At 41.6% G+C, this 18,848-nt stretch overlaps 1 protein-coding gene across 1 annotated transcript; it reads left to right on the forward strand.

Annotated features, from left to right (window-relative positions):
- Nucleotides 1-1,550: 1,550 nt before the first annotated feature.
- On the forward strand, nucleotides 1,551-13,160 carry AMOTL2 (angiomotin like 2). The gene is made up of 10 exons (XM_066598097.1): nucleotides 1,551-1,715; nucleotides 3,264-4,060; nucleotides 5,109-5,262; nucleotides 6,319-6,463; nucleotides 6,947-7,039; nucleotides 9,050-9,345; nucleotides 9,456-9,751; nucleotides 9,882-10,066; nucleotides 10,179-10,331; nucleotides 11,921-13,160. Exons 2-10 carry the CDS (start codon nucleotides 3,372-3,374, stop codon nucleotides 11,977-11,979), a joined length of 2,070 nt encoding a protein of 689 aa, XP_066454194.1. The 5' UTR covers nucleotides 1,551-1,715; nucleotides 3,264-3,371; the 3' UTR covers nucleotides 11,980-13,160.
- Nucleotides 13,161-18,848: the final 5,688 nt, after the last annotated feature.

Here is an 18,848-nt window from a genome sequence, read left to right on the forward strand (position 1 = left end):
GTACAGGGTGTAGTGAAAAAGACTGATCCAGCGCTATAACTCAGTATTGGTATCCTATATGGAAATAACAATAGCATACTTGAATAGGAAAGCATGGATGCAATGTGATGATATGCCTCACGGGTCCTTGGGGGACCCAGAACATGAATTTCAATTTTGTTTCGTTGCCACCTAAGGCCGTGCTCACATGGGTAGATTCCAATTGTGAAATCCGAGATCAGTGTCCACGTAGAGGATCCATGGCAAAACGCAGAGATTGAAAAGCACGCAAAATCGCTTTTTCGCTCACACTTGCAGATACGAATTGCGTATTCCGTGAGCGGAGGAAAAATCATGGCTCTATTTGGCAGCGGAGTCCAAAGTCAATGGAGGCCACCCGATTAGCATTGTGTATGGGCTGAGGTTACCTGCGTCATCGCTAAGCGACGGCACGGGAAAGACAAACGGTCAAAAAACCCAAAACTTTACTGAGCATGACCGAAGGCGAGCCGCGGTCATCTGCAATGCAAGACAGTAAGGTATGTGGGGGTCGCCGGCCAGGCTCACAGCTGGAATCCGCTGCAGGCCTCCACATGTGGAATCCGATCTGCCCGTGTGAGCCCAGCCTTAGAGATAGAGAGTGAAACAAAATTGCAAAATTGAAGGGTAGAATGTGAGAAGCAGAAATATGCTTTCTGCATCTCTCCAAGTCTTGTGGGACCTATGCTATAACTGAAGTAAGGAAAGGGTACTTGAGATAGCCTCCTTCTGCTGTGGTACATGCATGGAGCCATCATTCCTTCCAGGGGCAATGCAGATCGGTACCCGAGTCTCCTGCTGATGACAGTGGATGATTTCCTGGATGATCTGCCCCTATCGTAGCAGGAGGCGGCCACAATTGGAAATCCACGTTCCAGGGCTCACAGGGACTCGTGTGCCATACCATTGTGTTACAGATCCCTGCTTTTCTATTGAAGTACTCTATTGTTATTTCAATATAGGACACCAGCACTGATATATAGCCCTGATCAGTCTTTTCGACTACACCCTGTATAATAATTACATACAATATTGTAGGCTGCAGCTATTTACATTCATTCTCATTTGTATTTTTCATTTTGCTTGATGTTCTTTCATGCATTATTGATAGACACAGCAGTGCAGATTGAAAAAGAAGAAATATATTAGGAGTAGTATTCATTTAAATAACTGGAGAAGCAATGCCTACAGATATAAAGTGCTTGGCTGCAGCTATTTGCACGATTCTCACACACACTTTTAATGTTATATGTTAATATTATGTATTTTTTGTGTATGCAACATTAGCTGATATTGCAATTTTACAATATTTTGCTCTTTGTTCTTCACTTTTTCCAGTGCTGTTCAATTCAGCCTACAGCTGGGTATTCTGCTGCCTCTAGTGGAGCTTATGGGTATAGGCAGCTCCTGGAGAGAGTGAGGGCGGAGAGCACAGTCCCAGGAGAGGGAGAGAGGAGGGGCAGGAGAAAGGTTATGTGTGGTTAGAGCTGTTATCCCAGGGGGAGCCTGAAACTCTCACATTCCTGGCATAGCACAGCTATTGAGGCAGTACAGCTAGTGTGTTAGTAAAAGAGTCAGTCTGTTCTGAGCTCTCAGGCAGTGCACAGCCTGCTCCCAACACAGAGGGATAGACAATTACAGCAAGGACCTTGGCACATGCTGGCACCCACACCGCTGCAAGCATTGGCGATGATCTGGTGAGAGCCCACTGTCATTTCATGCAGCTCTTCTTGGTATTGGAACTGTCACATGGACATTTTTTTCGGTTTTATAAACTATTTTGCAGCAAGATTATCATTTTAGGCAGTTTGCAAATGTTGCTTTTTTTATTACAATGTTGCTGTTTTTACTCCGTGTGTTTTTACTATGTGCATGTTTTGCAACGACTTATTATGGTATAAGGAAACTATAAGACACATTGTTTCATTGAACATATGTTAACACCTATATGTAAAGATATGGTTATAATACCTTTATTGCTATATATATAGACATGTGTGTGACTATACATTTATTGTGTATTGGTTATAAGGTGAACATGCATACTTTATGTAAAAAAAACAAAAGTGGCATATGGATCGTGTTGTCTTCTAGATGTTTGTCCCATTGACTATGTGCTCATGGGACTGGTGTTTTGATCATATTGACGTGTTTACTGCAGCTGAACTGTGGAAATATGTTCTTTTTCTACCTTGTTAAGTATTTATAGTCTCTGGGTCTTGTGGCTGGTATGCTTTGTTAAGTGTTAACAATGGCGCATTCTTTCATGGGGAGAGAAGGAAAGAAATGCAGGTGTTTGGTCACCCCTAGCGATGGCTGAGGAATTCATGGGGTATTTTTCTTATTATTGTTCTAATTTTGAGTACAAGCTTTTGTATAGTTGTGGCAGGGCTGCAACCCACAAAGAATGCCAATTGCAACACAAAGGGACTGGTGATGTCACGTCATAGATATTTTGAGGTGGTAGTATCTCCTACGCTATGGAGAACACTTTTAGGCATGAAGATAGCAGGAAATCCATAGGTCTGTGGTCATTAAACTAATCATCTAAGGATGTTGTGAAGAACGTTGAATAGTTAATGTATTTAACCTGCTGTCTTGCTTTTGAACTAATGCTAGCTAGATTTGTGTCTACCTCAATACCATAGGGCATTACTTCATTTAATTTAGAAATGTGTCCTTCAGAGTAAATAACTTAGAATTTGAGTTTTCCACACCCTTGTATGACCCTTCTACAGATGTGGGGTTATTTGGTTTGTTGTTCAACTTCAACTAGGATATCTGGTATTCGAGAGGAAGGCTACAAACCAGAAGCTGCAGGGGGGCATACCAAAGAAATAGTGGACCTTATCTCTTTAGAAAAAAAAAGGGAGGGGGAAATTCCAATCAATAATACAGCCCCCATGCCTAAAACAAAAAGCAGGTCAAAAGTCTTTACTTCTCCAGGTTACTGTGAAACACCGGGTGTTTGAGACAGCAAGCAGTAGAAAGGTATTTGCAATTAACCACAATAAGTACCATCAAGGTCAATCCTGTGCTGCTAAATGTTCAGTATTAATTAAGGTTCCTCAGCCTCTAGCAATGTCTGTGATATTTATTGACATACAAGTACTTTGTTCAAAAGTTTTCACAGAATCAAAGGACATGGTATACACATGTGGAGAGATGACATATGAGTAGAACGCAAGATGAGTGTAGATCATCAATAAGAATCTGTTTGTAATATGTTGCTTTTCCATTCACAGGCTGCTATCACCAGTACCTTAGATCAGCAGAAGATTCGGGGAAAGGATTATCCAGTATTCTTATTTGATTTTTCTCTTTTGGGATTTATATTTATCTTTTGACTAAGAATGAGAACAGCGGAGGATTCGTCTGGAACGGTCCTACACCGTCTTATTCAGGAGCAACTGAGATACGGGAATCTGAGTGAAAATCGCACATTGTTGGCCATCCAACAGCAGGCTTTGAGGGGAGGTGGGGGCACTGGAAGCCCCAGGTCATCCCTTGAAAGTCTTGAACAAGAGGAGATGCAGGGCAGCCCTTCCACAAGGCAGGAACCTCAAGGGCAGGAGTATCATTGTGACCATTTCTACTTGGAGAACCCTATGTATAAAGCTTATGAGTTCCAACATAAAGGCGAGGAGCTCCCAACCTACGAAGAAGCCAAAGCTGCCCTTTCTCAGTATTATGCAGCTCAAAATGTCCAGAAAGTTGAAAATGTTCCTCAAAGGCAAGACCAGTCTCTTTTGGAACTGAAACATGGCCATGTAAGGTCTCTGAGCGAGAGGTTGCTGCAGATGTCTCTTGAACGCAATGGCGCCAAGTCTCAGAATTTCATGAGCTCCTCGCACAGCTTCCCTCAACTTACTAAACAGTACCAACTTTCAGTAGCTCGAGGTCAACAAGACGCAGAAGTACACTACAGAAATGCTCCACCTGAGTATCCAACTTATAGCCAACCTGATCAAATCAGTGTGTATGCTCCCGAACAAAGGCGATATTCTGGAGATCTCCCATTATACCATCAGCCCAATGTCAGGTAAACACGTGAGAAATAGTGTCCGTTCTTATTTTTACAGTCTAACATGGTCCATAAAAATACTTCATTCTCTATGAGAACCTGACTTCAAACAGTTTATAATCTGAATTGTGCCTGTGTACATAGACATATTCACCAACACAGACAGACCAACATTGTATTAAAAGGGTCTTCAAAGGAGGATATAAAAATCTCTTTAAACTCTGGTCTTTGGCATTTAAAAGAGGTCCCTGACAATAAACACTGAACTGGTGGGCTGCGACAATTCTGCATTGTTCACACAGGAAGAGATAAGCAAAGACAGGAAGTGGCTCCATATGTGAGCGATGCAGATAATAGTGAAGGAATATTTTCAGCTTCATAGTAAAAGAATTTTCTCCCTTGTTAGTTCTTGTAACCCCTTTGGCAGTCAAGGCGATTAGTCTCATTAAGGGAAATACCATCCCCATTGTGAAAGCCATTATGAATTCCTAAAGTTCCAGTAAAGGAACAGTAAAAAGGAAGATGTATTATTCTGGCTTAAGTAATGCATCTACTTCTACGGCCTTCCTTCCAGACGTTGGCATCCGGTCTAGCTGGGGAATGGCATTTTGATCATAGGTGACAGATGTAGGATAAGGCAGATCGATAATATATACAGTAGGTAATTACATTCATAGCAAATTGCAGGCATACTCCGGATCTAAGCTGGATCGGTAGAGCATAATCTTGGTGTACGGGGAAGGCCAGCTCTATCTTAAAGCTTGAGTGTGGTAACTTTTAGACATTAATTTTGGAACCTGATTCACTGGGGAAGATGCTGCTTTGTGTAGGTTGTACAAGACCGTACAGGTTCCATGGACAAGTTAATGCTAATCTCTCCATGGTGTTATAAAATCTGTTTCCAATATAAAGTGAAGTCATTTGGTTATTTTGGGACAGGAAGGAAGCGCTATCAATCAGCATTAGCATTTGGAACTGATTTACATCATAAGACAAGTGAAGATCTGTTGCTACATTAATGTATGCAGGTATATCTCACTTAAATGTTCTCATTTCTTCCTTGCAGGACAATGCCAGATCCTAACGTACAATATGGCCAGATGGCGTCCTTTAATGCAGCAGGTAGTCACATGGCTAGAATGGACGCTTTGCTACGAGAGAATGAAAAGTTGCGAAGGGAACTTGAGACTTACAGCGAAAAAGCAGTGAGAATCCAGAAGGTAAAAACAATATAAGTATCATCTTGTAAGTGGGGTTATTTTTGTAGGCACACGTTGTATCTATGAACTGCTACCTAGCAGCTGTCTTTCCTGTCTAGTGCATCAGGCCCTACATTTTGGAAAATCCATTAGTGTCCATATAGGATTCCCATCAACAAACAGGTTATTGTAAAGGTTCTCCAGCTGGTCTTGGAGGGTGGGGTGTCTACCCCTCTCAGTTTCGTTTTGTCAACCCTTTCACTTTTTCTACCGCTCTCCCCCCTCCCCTACCCAAAGTCTCCCCTTTAACAGCTGCGAGGACTCTTTACACAATGAAGCAGCTATGAGCCATTTGTTAAAGGCACACGTAGAGCTGAAGGCCGCTGACAGTTGCTTGGGTTTTGTGTTCTGCTTGAGCTGACCTGATGTGGCATAAATGAGCCATTGTGTGCCGATGAAAAGGTGCCTGTGTTAGGAAGGCCTCAGCTGTAAGGAACAGGGAGGGGGTGCCAGCCCCTTAGCAAATGTGTAATCCAGACAGGCAGGTGGCATAAAGTCTACAGACATAATCAGTGTTTAAATAAGGAGCGCTATGGTGCTGTCTGGGCCCTTTAAAACTATTTAATTTCGAAGCGGAATGTAACAAGATCACTACGGTATTGCCGGGAATCCTGTTTGCAGATGTAGCAATGCCAACTTGATACCTAATGCATTAAATGCACAGTTGCAGCAAACCTTAACTTGACTTGTTGCGTTAAGTGTCAATTTAAAGTTTGTTGCCATTGCGTAATTACCGCTTTAAGTGTCAAGTTAACATTTGATGGGTCTGTAGATTTATAAGATTTAGGTTAAAGCACCGGACTTCAGATTAGAAAAACGATTCAGTTTAGGATTCTTGTATAAAAGGAATATTATATGTCACCCATATATAGAGTCCTCATATGTAACTGATCTTTAGCCTTAAGGTGAAAGCTATTCTAATATATAGTGTTCTAACAGATAATGTATGTGTAATTTGGTGTTCGCGACACACTCAAAAAAATAACGGCCTATTAACAAACCCCTCTTATTTTGTAGCTGGAGACAGAAATTCAGCGAATCTCCGAAGCTTATGATAGCCTCATGAAAGCATCCTCTAAGAGGGAGTCACTCGAGACGGCCATGAGGACCAAGATGGAAGGAGAGATGAGACGCATGCAGGACTTTAACCGAGACCTGAGAGGTAAGGGAAGAGAGGAATAAAGAAAGAAAGACATTTTTTTTCCACATTCACAAGCTATGTTATGTGCTATCAATCATCATTATCCTCTCACAATGGATGTTAGTGTTAAGTGAGTGGATTCAGTCTCTTAAGACCATCAAGTCCTTGAAAAGCCATGTACAAAGACAACTCGGACAATAGAGGGATAGGGAAAACAATGAGGTCTTCTGACAAAGCTCATTAGCCTACATATCCTATCAACATTGTATTAATTGGAGCCTTTGTATTGTGAAATACAGGACTCTGAAGCAAGGAGCGCCGCCGTCCTATATACAGATATAAGACGGTTATTTTTGAAAAGGAGACCATGTCTCTAGAGAGGCGGCCTCAAAAATAAAGGATGATTTGAGGATGCAGTAGAATAAGTGACATGCTTCATCAATGTGGAATTGTGGAAATCTTTATTGCTGAAGTCTGAAACTCATTTTTGTGGTTTCTCTTTAGAACGATTGGAATCTGCAAACAAACAGATGGCAGCCAGGAGTCTGGAGAATCGAGAGGACAACCAAGGAACTATATCCAAGCTGCTTGCTCAGTGTAAGTTGTACTTATGCAAATCAAACGGCACAAAATATTTCATTTTACTGCAACTTCCAGTGAAAACTACAATCCCCATTAAATTGTAAGCCATTGCTCCGGAAAATATAAATCCCATATCTTTCTTCACTCCCTGTTATGATCAGTGAGTGTTAGGAAGTTATGAGTCTTATTCCAACCCTATTACACACTATGCAAATATTACAACTGGGTTTATAGCAGTTTGTAAACAAGTGAGTCTTAACCTGAACGTAGCTGCCTACGTGTGATCTGGCCCGATGCATTTCTAAGGATACAGGGGAGGTGTGTCCATTCTTCACTTTCTGAAGAAAAGGCCCATGTTTCTTCAGCAAACAGAGTTCAAAGTGACCTGAATTCTTTGCATTCCAGACGCTGAGTTTTCCCATCCCCCTTTCTTAACTTTAGAAAAGTAGAGGGAAACGGTGAAAAAAAAACTGCTGCAGATCACATCAGTAGCCTGAACTACAGGGGTTGCCAGAATAAGATCTCTACTCTTGTAGACTCATGTCTAGTCGAAAACTCTCATAAGAGTGCAGCAGCTCTAGAAATTCAAAAAATATAATGAATGCCATGTATAGAAGTGATAAGTCAACATGAATGGAAGATAAAATGATGGTGCTTTATACCGTGTCCTTTTAGACTTGGCGATTGTCAGACTTTTTCACACAAGAGCGATGATGGCCCAGTGAATGAAGGTGTAGCGAGCCGGAGATCGCTTCTCTCCGCCATTCTCCATTCACAATAAACAAGCAGTCGTTCAGAGATAAACGATTACCTGTTTACACAAGCCAATCGTCATTTGATTTCTATGCCTGCCCAAAGGGAATAACACATTGTAAATAAACGAATTATCATTCGGCATTATTGTTTAGTTTTGCATGATCCAGAGAAAAACTGAAAGATGATTGTTCTGAGTAGAGAAACTCTTCTTACAAATTGATCAATATTTCATACGATCATGTTACAAGTAAATGACATTAAGGATTGATCTGTACAGAATGGTAGAAGTCAACATGTACTTGATACATTTTAATTACCCCAGACGTAAGACCCTTTTATGCAAACGTTAATTTCCCTGATCATCGACCCATGTAAGATGGCCAACGTTGAGCTAATGAGCGAGCAAACGCCATTTGTCGGCTCATCGTGTCTTTTGTGAGAACACAAAAATGCTCGATGCCACATTCTTCCGTGTTAACACGGATATGTGCAACCAACCAAAGATGGCTGTATGGGGACAAACAATTGTACATGTGATCATTTGTCCCCATACTACAGATAATATGCCCTTGTATGCAAAAGGAATGAGCACTCTCCGACATGCTCATGGTTTGTCAGCCTTCACTACCAAGAGCAGATTATCATCCCATATAAAATTACACCCTTTTCATCTAGCCACATTAAACGGATAAAAATGCATATCCCAATGTTGGAGAGATGGGAAAAACACAAGAGAAAACTGGTCTTACCAGGATATACATCCTTGAGTTGTAATGTCCCTGGTGTCTGGCTTCTCGAAGCCCTGGGAAACCTCATGTTTGCTTAACCTTTTCATGGAACAGTGAAGTAGCAGTCAAGTTTAACATATACTTAGGAATATTCTTGTTGGGTCATTCCACATACAGAGAAAGCTCTTGTAAACATGTTCGGATCACTCGGCTGTTTACAGAGCTTATCGTACCTCTCAGGTCTCTTCTTTTTGTTTGCCAAATCTTCTAAACCTAGCTGAGATCTCCAGCTCGGAGGGAACCTTACTGGCTTCTAGACTACTTGCAGCTGTTATATCAAAATCAGTTCACTACTTTGCTAAGCCTCACATGTATTTATTCCTGGACTGCTCTTTCCACCTGGGAATCGTTCACATTGTGAATAATTCATCTTAAACTGTTCCAAGAATCGGGTTCAGCATCAGTCACTTAATTCAAACTGCCTAATGTAGAGATCACTGTCAGCTTCAGGGTATTAATGATGTATTGTTATCCCATATAGGTCGTGAACAGCAGCAAGAGAAAGACAAGCTGGAAAGGGAGATCATCCTCCTGCGTAGTGCTAATGAAGACCAGCGGAGGAGAGCGGAGCTGTTGGAAAAGGCCCTCAGTAATGCCCAATTCACAGCAGCTCGCACAGAAGATGAGCTCCGCAAGAAGAGGGCATATGTGGAAAAGGTAGAGAGGCTACAGCAAGCTTTAAGCCAACTTCAAGCTGCCTGTGAAAAGAGAGAACAACTGGAACTGCGTCTGAGGACAAGGCTGGAGCAAGAATTGAAAAATTTAAGAGCTCAACAGGTAAGCATAACTTTAGTTTAAAAAGTTTTTCCCATTAATTAGATCCACTTCATCGTCTTTCTAACTCCAAATCCAAGAAAAACTTACACTCATCACTTGCTTTCCAACAGAGACAACCAATGTTACAGAGTGGAGGTCAGTCACCTGAACTTTCTGTCCAAGTACTGTCCGAGCAACTGAGGGAAAAAGAGGAACGGATATTAGCACTGGAGGCTGACATGACCAAGTGGGAGCAAAAGTACTTAGAAGAACGCACAATGCGCCAATTTGCAATGGATGCCGCTGCCACTGCTGCTGCTCAACGAGATACTACAATCATTAACCACTCGCCCCGCCACTCGCCAAACAATAGCTTCAATGAGGATCTCCTGATGGTTAACCATAGGCATCAAGAAATGGAAAACAGGTATGCTGACTATTCCATATTTCTTATTCAGAACTACCATAACTCAGAATATGACTAGTTTCAGCAATTCTTTACATTATCTTTTTCTTCCATTTTTAATAAGTATTTTCTTGTTGTTTTTCCTATCTAGAATCAAAGCTCTACATGCCCAAATACTAGAGAAAGATGCAGTCATCAAAGTTATGCAGCAACGCAAACCCCACCAGGGCCCGTTACGACCAGCTAAGTCTGTGCCCTCCATTTTCACACTATCTGTATCCACTCCAAACTCGGCAACTGGAGAAAGACAAGCCAACGTGTCACAAGGGGTAGCAGGTGATTACTTATATACATATATTGCTTGTCCATCTTAAGTCAGCAAGACTTGATGTTTCAGCTAAATATATCAGAACTTTACGCTTATCTTTGTATTATATTTCTTTTCCAGTCAACCAATCAAACTGTTCACCACCTGCCAGTACTAGCATCTTACCTGTGCACTCAAAACATGGCAGTAAAGATGGCAGCACCCAGACGGAGGGTTCAACGGGACTAACAGCTTTAACGGACTCCCTTCTGGACAAGAATACATCTTCATTAGGTAGGTCTCTTGGGTTCATGTTAGGGGATCTAATCAGCCACATTGATAAGGTGATATGTTGGGTGGTTAAATGATATTGAATTATTAATGGATGCTTTGTAAGCTTTAGACCCATTTCCACAAAATACTGTGGATTTGCAGAAAGGATGTGTTCCTAGTGTATACCGTTAGCATTAACACTACCATCGTAAACACTACATGTTCATTCGCTCATCAAGAGTCTTTATTTTACTCTACCATTATACTGCAAGTGTGGACACTGTGTTGCTAGAACATGCGTTTATTCTTTCAACGCTGCTACTCAGAAGACGTTTCGCAACGGCAGAAGCTGCGATCGCTCCCCTCCCCCAGGCTGAGCCTGTGCCGAGCCTTGCATAGCTAAGAGCTTTCTCCTCTCACAATCCCTGCCAAGGCTTGGCCTCCCTTGGTGATGACTAATGCCAATGAATCTCAGTTATGCAGCTGGGAACAGAATGCAGGTGTGAGGCCAAAGATTGAACGAAGAAGGGGGGAAGAGGGTTGGGAACATCTCTAATGTAGGAAAAAGAACACTTTATTGATATATTGCCTGGATTGTGCTATGCAATCGAATGTGATGAAAGGCGTAGGATGATATCTAAAATATATTAGAAAAATGTTTGCCACTAGTTCCCACAAGTTCCGAGATTAGAAAAGTTGTCCGATCACTTGAAATGCCCCTCCTTCCCCAGTTTGAGTGGCACTAAAAAGCTTTTATTAGTCATTATGTTCTTAAGAACAATTAGTCAATAGAACCTAGAAGTTTCCTCATATTTATCACATTCCCATCACTCTGTACCAGAAATGTAACCTCACCATAAAGCTGCAGTCTTGTCTGCTCACCACGTAAGGCCACAGACATGTCTGGAATGTCCCCCCACCACTTCATGATACAGCCAAAGAAAATAGGCCATTGTGACCCAATGCACTCATTTTGCAGTCTTAAGCAATAGGGCTGCATATATCATTCCAGACAAACCCTTTCACACTACAAGGAAGGCCAACTATCCCGGCTTCACTCCTTCTTACCATTCATTGTATGGAATTCAGTCATCTTTTATGTGGCCACATATTAACATGACGGATCACATTGTTGTCTCATCATCTATGTATTCAATAGCCTTTGTGAAGGGTGAATCAGAGAATGGAATCACTAGGGTGCATAGCTAGTGCTTAGATGGATAAAATCCAGTCATGCATGGACAATTTGCTTTCATGCTGACAGGATATCCAGTGAATGTATATTAATATCTATCAGTCTGCTGCTTCTCATGTGCCGGCATCTCAAGTATTACAATGTACTGTGTCCAATGCATATGAAATGTGTGAATGTTGCATGTAATTATCATTTGAGCTTCATGCTTTAAATGATGATAATGATTTTATCATGACCAGTTTGTTTTTGTGCTTAGAGCTTAGCATTGGATAGTTTGATAATGGATAACTTTTTTATGGTCTATGATTTGGGGTATTCAAAAAGGAATTTACGGTTCGCTTCATTCAACTGATCGACTGTAAATATTTCTAAAAAGCTTCCAGATATTAATCACCAAATTATTTTTATTTTTCAGAAACTGTGTCTACTGTAAAGAGCTCCAACATTTCTGAAATGGTAGAAATCCTCATCTGAGCTTCCTGCTCCCTGGGAATAACACCCGACTGTTGAGAAAGTCTTACACGACCAGAACTGGTCGTTCAACTGTAGTCTACTGGGAATAAATCCCATGTTCAGTCTGTAACTATGAGGCAGTCTTAGAACAGAACACGATGTGTTCAGCTTGGACGCTCCGACCGAAAATGTAGATGGACTTTAGAGTTGTTTGAGCACTGGCTGCTAAGAAGACAAGAAGATTCGAGAAAGACCTCCTTAGATTTTCACCCATCTGAAGTTGAAGATACTTACCAACTTCAATTAATGTGATACAATGTCTGATATTTTGGAACTGCAACTCAACCACAAGGCTTTGATTCATATACGAACAGACTCTGGGGGAAGGAGATGAACAAAGTCTTACTTTTGGCTTTTAAGAGCCAAGGGCCAATCCCTGTTGCTGCTAGAAATACCTACGAAAATGTAGGGGTTTGAAGTGGTTTAAAGTTGACTCTCGTCCCGAACATTTGTCATGTAAATACTTATGTGTTTATTTTTATAAGTCCTCCTTCTGTTGTATTTATACATCTTTGTTTCTGTCTTGTTCCAAGACTTTCCATGGTCTACTCTGATGGATGTTCTACCATGATGAGCTGAGACTCATAAGTTGATACTTAAAAAATAGAAATAGTTCACACAAGTACAAGCCAAATACTATTCCTTGGACATCTCCACTAGATCATATTATGTATTTATTTTATATTTCCCCTTCTTCACTCCAACCCTTCTCCTTCTTTTCCGGCTGCTGTTGCTGGTCGCCAGTGGCCATCTTTTTCATTTCGATTCTTGTACATTGTTTACAAAATTAGATCAGAAGAGAATTGCATAAAGCAATTTACTAAAGATTTTTCTAGAATTTGTCACCCCTTCCTTCACCCCTCTGACATCAGAATGGGTTACAAATGTAATATATTTTTTGTATTGGTATTTCTGCCTATCTGCGCTGTGAAAGTCTGTTTTATTCCAAAGATGTATGAATCTGATATATATTTTTTGTGAGTTTACGTAAGTTATCGAAAGTATTTAAAGATGCAAGCGTGGCTGTTGTTTCTTAATATTATTCGCTTAATGTATGCTGCCTGGATGCCGTCTGGTTCTGCTGTTGCAGACCGGAATTTTGTTATTTTAAATATGAAATTAAATAAATTTTAAAATTAAAATTGTGTGACATCTTATCACTTGTTACTTCACAAAGCAAGCTGAAACCTAGGTGGATAATTAAAGGGAATCTGTCACTAGGTTTACACTGGCCTCAGATAGCAGGAACAGACCGGTGCTGAATCACTTGTGTGGTTTTCATAAAATCACTGTTTATCAGCTACTGTGAAATCTAGTTGCTAAAGAGTTTCTCAGTGACGTGCATGCACTCTGAAATCCTCATTCACAAGCTTCTGGTTTTCCCACCCACTCACTGTTGATTGACAGCTTTCTCCCTATATACAATATCAAAGTCATAGACATATATATATATCTATGTCAAAGACCAGCAGAAGAGCAGTATTAGCCAGCAACTCATGAATAGAATGATTCTGGGCTCAACTAACAGTAATTTTATAAAAATTCAGCATCTGTACAACTAAAGGACCCCATACACATAAGTGTTTAGGCCGAATGCACAAGGGCGGATTTGAATTGCGAAACCGCCTTTGGATTCAGCAGCAAATTCTGACAGTGGCTGTGCGGACTATCTGCAGTACAGAGAAGCTAAAAGAAGACAGGTCTGTGCGAATGCTGGCAAAGAAGACGACAGGAACGCAGGGCCACCAGCCGTGGTCAGGGCCAGATTCCGTGCAGGATTCTGCAGCTGGAATCCGGACCAGCCATGTGCATTTGGCCTTAAGGCCCATTTACTCGCAAAGACTGGAAGATTGAAAGATTTAGCGATCTATTTGCATTTATTGTTAATGGCCATTAACACTTTACCATTTTCATTTGTATGTAAAAGGGCCTCCAGGAGCTGGTTGCAGAGCCCAGTGTGTGATTAATCACACGCCCAGCTGTGCACACAGTTGCATTATTCAGCTTGTGGCTGGTGGCAGATTACAATGTTATGTGCTGTCTCCCGTTGAGATAACAGTGTGCGGTCTATTGAGAGATGCTTTATCTCTCACTAGCTGAACGATAGATTTTAAATTCCGCTTAAAATTATTGTTCAAACGAAAAGTGCACGATGCCTGCGTTTACATGTAATGATTATCGCTTATTTTCGGCCGTTCGAACAAATTTTGAGCGATAATCGTTAAATGGGCCTTTAGTCTTCTAAACCTGATAATAAGAAGCACTAGGAATGTTGAATTTCAATTCCCAGTCCTTTAATGCTTCAAATGAGAAGCCGGTGCCAGAGCTATCTTGCTGTAGCTTACCTCCTGAATAGACCTCAGCCAAAATTTTTATGTAGTGGGAGCCAGGAAAAATTGCTGTTGGCTGAAGGCTTGTTTAATAGAGATGAGCGAGCGTACTCGTCCTAGCTTGATACTTGTTCGAGTATTAGGGTGTTCGAGATGCTCGTTACTCGAGATGAGTACCACGCGGTGTTCGAGTCACTGTCATTTTCTTCCCTGAGAAATTTGCGCGCTTTTCTGGACAATAGAAAGACAGGGAAGGCATTACAACTTCCTCCTGTGATGTTCCAGCCCTATACCACCCCCCTGCTGTGAGTGGCTGGGGAGATCAGGTGTCACCCGAGTATTAAAATCTGCCCGCCCGCGGCTCGCCACAGATGTATTCTGACAGAGATCAGGGACAGTGCTGCTGGTGCCGGAGCTGCTATAGGGAGAGCGTTAGGAGTTATTTTAGGCTTCAAGAACCCCAACGGTCCTCCTTAGGCCATAGTCAGAAATTGCAGATCGCACCTATCTGCGATCTGCGATTCCTGTTCTCTTCTCTATATGCGATCAATGGGGTCGGCGGCAGCAGCGCCGACCCCATTGAGAACATATAGAAGACAAATCATTCTTCTCTGCCACAGCTGTAACAGCTGTGACAGAGAAGAACGATGTTTGCCCATTGAATTCAATGGAGCCGGCAATACAGCCGGCTCCATTGAAAGCAATGGGCTGCCGGTGTGTGCGGGATGAATTGTCGGGAAGGGCTTAAATATAAAAGCCCTTCCCTGCAATTCATCCAGAAATGTGTTAAAATAAAAAAAATATATATACTTACCTTGTCCCGGCAGACGAAGTTCAGCGCGGCCGGCAGTGGGTGTGAAGGGGGTGTGAGTCAGACCTGCCTCTGATTGGCTCAGGAGAAGTGGCAGCGTGGTGTCATGCAGGCAGTGATTGTGCTTTGTTGTAGCTAGTGTGGTGCTTAGCTAAGGTATGCATTGCTAATGAGGGTTTTTCAGAAGTAAAAATTGTTGGGAGGGGGGGGGGGCACCTCTTGCCGCTATTGTGGCTTAATAGTGGGACCTGGAAACTTGAGATGCAGCCCAACATGTAGCCCCTCGCCTGCCCTATCCGTTTCTGTGTCGTTCCCATCACTTTCTTGAATTGCCCAGATTTTGACAAATGAAAACCTTAGCGAGCATCGGCGATATACAAAAATGCTCGGGTCGCCCATTGACTTCAATGGGGTTCGTTACTCGAAACGAACCCTCGAGCATCGCGATAATTTCGTCCCGAGTAACGAGCACCCGAGCATTTTGGTGCTCGCTCAGCTCTATTGTTTAACATATAGTTGTTGAACACCTATGGGCACCTTTATTGACTCATTCATTACTTTAGCTGTAAAAAAGTGGAGAGTTGCGAGACAAATGAGTGGTGTTGAGATGCAATGAGAAGTATCAGGGGCAATATGGTTGCCCTGTGGACTGCCAACTGTGATGGTAAGTTGTGAGTGTCCAGCCGGCAAGGAAGTCTGGGGGAAGCTGAAGCTACAAGCACCTAGATAGATGGCTACCAAATTATTGCCTAGGCCTAAGTGAACTGTCTACCACTGCCTGACAAAATTAATTATCGTTATTGTCTCCAAAAGACTTAAAAGGGTCTTCCTAATTCTAGTTGTTTTGCTGCAGGAAGCAGATGGCTCCATACATTCTGTAGTGCTCCTGTTTGGTACTGCAGACTGAGTCCTACTGAAGTGAATGGGACTCAGTCTGCAGTAACAGCCTACTTCACAATGCTTGGAGCTGTCTGCTTCCTGCAATAAAACAGCTAGAAGTGGTGAAAACCTCTTTAACACCTGTGGTATGCTGTTGCTTACAGGAAAGACTTGTTACAGCACAAAAATGTACCCTGGTGTATCTCCTTTCCCGTCAGTGACCCTGTCCCCTTACCATTGGGCGGTGCCTTCAAACTTGCAACTTTATGGCAAATATGCCAAGTTTTGCAGTGATACATTCCCTGCTCCTATATTATGATGTAAGTAAGAAAATTTATGGGTCAGAAGCTTTTTTCTGAAAAATCTGGGTAACAAGCCTGGGGGAAAGTGTATTGACAATCATGCTGATTGTCAGCTTTTCCTTAAAAGGATTGTATGAAATCAGAGAAAAATGGTTTTCTACATTTTTTTCCAGACACGGGAAAACAGTGGCCGATACACGCTTGTGTAAATAAGCCCTTATATTGAGGAGCCTTTTTGGAATATAACGTCATTGCATATCATTGCTTATAGCATTATTGTGCTGCAGGGTGTTTTGCCTTTTATTTAATTGGCGATTCTGGATTCAAGTTATAAAGCTTTTTTTAGGCGTTTTTTAATTGTCCTTTGATATGATACATTTATGGATTGTTTGGGTGCAGCCTACAATGGGGGAGGGTTTGAGGTTGTTGGGAAAAATTCTGTTGTGTTATTTAATAAAAATTAAGTGCTAAAAAAATTAATGGATTGATTTTGATTTATTGGTGTGCATGTTTGATTTTTTTGTCACTTTTCATATTCTTACAATATTCTTCATTCTATACATTTCTGAGCCACTAAAAATGAGACTGAACATCCCAAAAACCACTTTCAAGGGGTTGTCCAGTTGTGACATATTGATGGCCTATTCTCAGGATAGATCATTTATAATAGTTTGGCGGGGATCCGTTATTAGGAACCCCCACCAATCAGCTGTTTGCCACACTGAAGCACTCATGCACTGAACTAATTTGTGCAGGAAGCACACATCTCCATTCCTACTGCAGTGGCCAGACTTGGTATTGCGGCAGAGTTCCAATTAATTTCAATGGAAACTTGGCCTACAATAGCAAGTCTGGCCATTGCAGTGGGAACGGAGCTGTCTGCTTCCAGCAGAAATTAGATCAGTATATAAGCGCAAAGGTTCAGAGGAGAGCTGATGAGCAAGAGTCTTGGGCGACAGGCGTCCACTGATCTACTATTGATAACCTATCCTAAAGAGAGGCCAACAATAGTTTACAACTGGACAACCCCTTTAAAGGTTGGTTTACATCAGCCGATGATCGCTCAAAGATCGCTCAAATGACAGTTTGAATGACAGCTTTGAGTGATCATTTTGCATAAACTTTTAAGTAGCTACTCAGTAATTAAGTGTGCAAATGAAGCCTTAGCTGAAAGCAGTTAATAGCCCGAGGGCTCTTATCTGCTTTCAGTTCCTTTGTTCTCCGATGGGAAACAATGCTTTCAGTACTCCCCTGGAGAACTGCTGATAAGGCTGAACAACGATTTTTAGGTTGGACTGAATTTAACGATCAGCTAGCAGTGCCTGAAAAGTGAATAATTGGCGCACATTTAGATGCAACGATTATCGCTAAAACAATCGCCTTTTAGCGATTTTTTAGCGATCATCAGCTCATATAAATGGGCCTTTAGTCAGCTTGTTGTATTCAAATAAACTGACTGTCTTCATCCTCAAAATACGCATACAACATGTGTGTAGGCAACAGATGAACTTTATACAAAAATACCAAAATATTTCCGATATGTGACATCATAATTCAAAAATAGGGTGCTTCAACTTTTATGTTTGAACGTTAACGGCTCAAGAAGATTCCTAGCACGCTATTTAGGGAGAGAGAAAAAACGTGATACGACATCTCCACTCCTAGTTTTAACAGCTGAATGGAAGAAACGAAGCAAAAATTCCAATCTTTCATAATCAGAGGAGCTATTAGTGAGCAAATATGCCGAGATGTGTTTACACATTCCTGTTCCAGTGCCCTTCCCCGTCTGCCAAGTCTTTATTCACCATCTTGTCTGCCTCTCTTCCTCCCTACTACAGCTCCCACTTTATTTTTGTCTTACCTTCTCTGCTCTGAATCAGTGCTTTTACCACAAAGCAACCAAATTTTTCCGTATGAGGTCATGCTCACCTGACTCCTTGGTAAGCGTCAATCCTCGACATCAACATTCAGTAATTCCTTGACTGATCATAAAATACTGTACTAAAGCCACCCTCCGATGCACAATCATGTTTTCGCTGCACATACAGAATGTACATATTTGCAAGTAAAAGTATATGTAGTTTTTGCAAGGATTTCAGCATTGATTTCCAATGAAATGTGGTCTGATTGTCATCTAAGTTACAATTACAGATAGACACAATGTAGCTAAACTAACAATACACAGTTGTACGGTTCATGTCTTTTATTGAGGACATTGAGTAATCATCCATGGTGCAGCGAGAAAAGGAAAGTGAAAAGAAGAGCCCATTTTACTTGAATGTATATGTATAACTGGCATGTGGGTTTTTTTCGTGCACCATGAATTATTTAGCCCCTTGTAAATTCTTGGCCCCCCAACGCTTAAATTTTGGAGAATCTGCCAGGAATATCCATTGCAGCTCCCTCTTGACATATTTTTCTCCCAACACCAAGCAAATGGCAATCTTGTCCTCACTCCCAACATTCCACGTGCATTCAGTCTGGTGCCTGCAAAGTATGTGCAACTTC

The sequence above is a fragment of the Eleutherodactylus coqui genome, chromosome 1, assembly GCF_035609145.1.
Source record: "Eleutherodactylus coqui strain aEleCoq1 chromosome 1, aEleCoq1.hap1, whole genome shotgun sequence".
In the NCBI taxonomy this organism is placed as follows: Eukaryota; Metazoa; Chordata; class Amphibia; order Anura; family Eleutherodactylidae; genus Eleutherodactylus; species Eleutherodactylus coqui.

What these genes read in the sequence shown, in the direction of transcription:
- AMOTL2 (XM_066598097.1), top strand. Translation starts at nt 3,372, where the DNA reads ATGAGAACAGCGGAGGATTCGTCTGGAACGGTCCTACACCGTCTTATT. An exon ending in AAGCAGTGAGAATCCAGAAG is followed by an intron (nt 5,263 to 6,318) that starts GTAAAAACAATA and finishes CTTATTTTGTAG; the next exon opens with CTGGAGACAGAAATTCAGCG. An exon ending in CGTGTCACAAGGGGTAGCAG is followed by an intron (nt 10,067 to 10,178) that starts GTGATTACTTAT and finishes TTTCTTTTCCAG; the next exon opens with TCAACCAATCAAACTGTTCA.